This window comes from Eurytemora carolleeae, unplaced genomic scaffold, assembly GCF_000591075.1.
Source record: "Eurytemora carolleeae unplaced genomic scaffold, Eaff_2.0 scaffold1716, whole genome shotgun sequence".
Classification (NCBI taxonomy): Eukaryota; Metazoa; Arthropoda; class Copepoda; order Calanoida; family Temoridae; genus Eurytemora; species Eurytemora carolleeae.
Window position 1 is genome coordinate 2,406 of NW_019397604.1, and position 4,354 is coordinate 6,759.

At 33.6% G+C, this 4,354-nt stretch overlaps 1 protein-coding gene across 1 annotated transcript in view; it reads right to left on the reverse strand.

The window, feature by feature from the left end:
• The window catches only part of LOC111715142 (uncharacterized), a gene marked incomplete in the record, with an annotated part of 5,688 nt that extends 1,584 nt beyond the window's left edge, over positions 1-4,104 (reverse strand). The window contains 2 exon segments of the mRNA XM_023490409.1: positions 2,833-2,943; positions 3,603-4,104. Of these exon segments, the coding sequence (XP_023346177.1) occupies positions 2,833-2,943; positions 3,603-3,675 (184 nt within the window).
• Between the last annotated feature and the right edge of the window lie 250 nt (positions 4,105-4,354).

Below are 4,354 nucleotides of genomic sequence, written 5' to 3' on the forward strand. Positions count from 1 at the left end.
GGGGAGTTTTCAAGGAGTTATAGTAGGTGAGAGATGCAATAATGGAAGGATTAAGAGGATAAAGAGTCTTTTCATTTCAGAAGAAAGTGTATTTATAATATAATTCAGTATAAAATGTACTGCAGGGGTTTGTTTACATTTCCAACTAATGGTAAAGTCTCTTGATCTTTAATACCTAGCTTAGCATCTAGCCATAAAAAAGCACAATGCACATGACCAGCATTAAGAATCTAATAGATATACAACGTCAAACAAAATAAAATAAGAAATTTCGTCACAAAAAGACCAAGAAAAGTTCTTTATTTATATATAAAGCACCATTACTTTATATATGTATAAAGATTACTTAAAAATAAGTTTAATATACATGTTATTTATCATTAATACACTTAATTATCAACACTATAAGCCAAATTTTCATGCAAAGAATATAATTTGATTAAAGTTTACAATAAACTACTCGTTATTCAAGTTTAATTATAATTGACGACATTGTTCTACAATTTCCTTGACTGTAGTCATGTTGTGTGTCTGTACCAGAAGAGTGTTTGTNAACTATTTTGGAATAATATTGCGGGGCCCTTATTAACTATTTTGGAATAATATTGCGGGGCCCTTATTAACTATTTTGGAATAATATTGCGGGGCCCTTATTAACTATTTTGGAATAATATTGCGGGGCCCTTATTAACTATTTTGGAATAATATTGCGGGGCCCTTATTAACTATTTTGGAATAATATTGCGGGGCCCTTATTAACTATTTTGGAATAATATTGCGGGGCCCTTATTAACTATTTTGGAATAATATTGCGGGGCCCTTATTAACTATTTTGGAATAATATTGCGGGGCCCTTATTAACTATTTTGGAATAATATTGCGGGGCCCTTATTAACTATTTTGGAATAATATTGCGGGGCCCTTATTAACTATTTTGGAATAATATTGCGGGGCCCTTATTAACTATTTTGGAATAATATTGCGGGGCCCTTATTAACTATTTTGGAATAATATTGCGGGGCCCTTATCAACTATTTTGGAATAATATTGCGGGGCCCTTATTAACTGTTTGTACAGTACTAAATTAAGTAGACTCTATTTGTTTACACAATTTCACTCAGAATGTACAGGGTGTCCCAATAAACATGGGAATTCAGTGACGAATTCGATATCGACTTTTAAAATAATTCTTTGAATTGGTATAGTGATACCTACTGAGAAAGCTGTAATCCGTAGGATTTTGGTCATGCTATGTTAACATTTTGTTTGTTTATGTTTTGACTGCATACAGTTGTGCTTAGTAAAACAAGAAAATTACAGTTAACATAGTCGGCTGCACGGTTTATCATGCAGAGCGATTATAGACACATTATTGCAGCCATTTACCCTTTTCATAAAATAAGTTCTAGCAGACATAATTAGATTATGGCTTTTGAAATCAGGTATTACATAGCTAAATCTTAACAAAGACGATCTTGAATTCATCACTGAATTCCCATGTTTATTGGGACACCCTGTATGTGAAATTGAAATCAACCACGAAATGTTAAAGGATAAAAGTACGAGGGCTAAAATTCATATTATTGTGCTAAGCCTATAATATTATTAATTGGTGATCGAAAATGCTTTGTTTGACTTTTGATACAAGAAACGGAGCTGCAAAGAAAGAATTTTACGTCTTGGATTCCAAAATCTTCATTATATAGGGGATTATAATTAAATGTAACCAACGAACAGTGATATCATATCCTAGAAGAAAAAAAGCCTTTCTACGTAACCAGAGGAGCAACAAACTAAAGCGGTTTGACCAGCTATACTTATACTCTTCACTTGTTTATTTTTGAAATTTTAATTTATAATAAAGAATAAAATTGATATCAAATAAATATTTCAGCATCGTATTTTTCCTTTTTGTGGTGCAAATCCTGAATTATGAAGTTAATCAGAAATGTTAGTGTTTTAGGTAAGTCTTGTGAATGTTGCAAGTTGAATTTCAAAATCAAAATGTGTAAGGTTAAGCTATTTGAGGAAAGTTTATGTCTAATAGACCCGTCTCATAGCAAAGAATGATATTTTGGTTAGTACATTTATCATTTAAAGACGACATTAAAAATTCCAGACTATTTCTAGTTCGTACTTCATAAAAATGGGCAGACGCTGAACTCCAACCTTCGAGTGTGAGAGGTGGGGAAGACTTCACTACAGATTTTACTTTTGTACATGACCACTTTTTCAACAATTTTTAATTAAATTAGTATTGATTTAGGGTTAGATTAGGTTAAAACACATTCTGGGCCGAACGCTGCGACTAGGACAGGTTAGGGGGCCGAACGCTGCGGCCACGGGTTAGGTTAAGTTATGACACTTTTTAGGCCGAGTGCTGCGGTTAGGATTCAATCTCGATCTACAAATGGCATCCCCCCTTAATCATGCTTTTAATTAAGCGCGGCAGTGAAGTCTTTCCCACCTTGCAAGTTGCACACTCGAAGGTTCAGCGTCTGCCATAAAAATGTTTCCGAAACCATAATTCGAGAATGTAATAGGGATAACCAAAAAGAGGAAAAGAACGAAATCAAAGGTGTCCATAGTGGATATTCAGATTGAGCAATGTCTGCAGCATCTCCTGTTACAGCTCCGGGACTGTGAAGAAGACGACATTAGAGAAGAATTAAAGTCGTTAGTTGAAAACCTATGTATAAATGGAATTATAGTTCTAATCTAATATCTGAACCAATTTTATGTGTTCGACAAATAAATCATAATATTCTATATAAAGGGCATAAAATTCTAAACTTTTCAGCTCCGGATCCATAAATGCCAAGGGAAATTAACCTGAATCATATTTTGTGAAACAAGATCTGAAACCTCGTCTTTCTTCACATCTAGCAGAACCATCTTCTTTATCATCAACATCTACACTAGTGTAGCACTTCATACCACCAACTGAACAGATTTCAAAATACTACCTGATTGCCCGGCGTTGTCTGTGAAATTTTGAAAAATTATAATTTAAAAGCAAAGAAATTTATTTGAAAAAAAGAAATTTTTAGGAAAATAAATTTATATTTTTTTACGCCTATGTTACCCCGTGGGTACCCGTGGGTTTCCTCAGACAAAATTTTAAATTTGTTGTAGCCCTAGACACATGCATTTTTAAATTGCAATGCGCTTGTCAAATTGGCAAAATTCTGCCTGATTTTGAATTGAAAACATGACCATCTTGGTCAGCAGTTTTCTCTGTCTATGAAATGATTTATCTGGGCCGAAAAATTTGGGCTAGATCGGTTTAGCCGTTTCGACGTTTATTGGATACAAACGGTCAGACAGACAAACAGACTAGTAAAGTTTATGTATACAAGACGTGTAAATAAAAATAATTTATTGATACAGGGTGTCCCTTTAAGAATGAGATTTTAATGACGACTGACACACTAAATATAATGATTTGAAAGCTATATAATTTTCTACCATGCATTTATGTTCTAAATAAAATACTACATGTTTTAGCATGATTAATTAAAATTGCAGTGAACCCGGAGAACTTATCTGTCGTTTCATAAAGTCTCATCCTTTGTGGTGATCCCTGTATTTGAAAATCCAACCTGTGAATGCTGGAGATACTTGAATCCTTTGTAATAGAAGGAGAACAAGATATAAACTGCATTTCTTCACCATCCCGCAGTGTCCAGGTATACTGTCTATCTCTATCTTGCTATTCTGTCTATTTTCTATCTATCTTGCTGTTCTGTCTATTTGGCTATCTCTATCTTGCTGTTCTGTCTATTTGGCTATCTCTATCTTGCTGTTCTGTCTATGTGTCTAAATATCTTATATCTGACCCATGTTTTGTGACGTCTATCTATCCATCCTTGTCTTTGCTCGAACAAAAAATGTATTTTTTTTCATCCAATCTGTCTACTTTGTCTAACTTATCTATTTTTCCTTTAATGTTTTTGTTAAATCTAACTGTGAATTGTGTTTGATACAAAAGTAGTTCTTGAGTTTTTATATCTATCTATCTGTCTATGTCTAGATCTAGTAGTCTATGTCTACAGGTACATCTGTCTATGTTTATATATCTATCTGTCTGTGAAAAGTGTCCCCTCCACTAAGGAATAAAATAATATCTCTTCAAATAGATGAAAGTCTGTTAAAGTACTCCAGTAAATACTCAGGGGAGATTAGTCCAAACCAAATCTAATAAAATCCAACAAACCAAATCTTAAAAACGCGCAAATTTTTCAAATTGAATCATGGAAGGGGGGGGGAGGGGGCTCAGCCGGGGTTTGTATTTTTTAGATTGAATCTTTCAAAAGATTTTCTTATAAATGGAAAAAAAGACTACAGCAGTTCC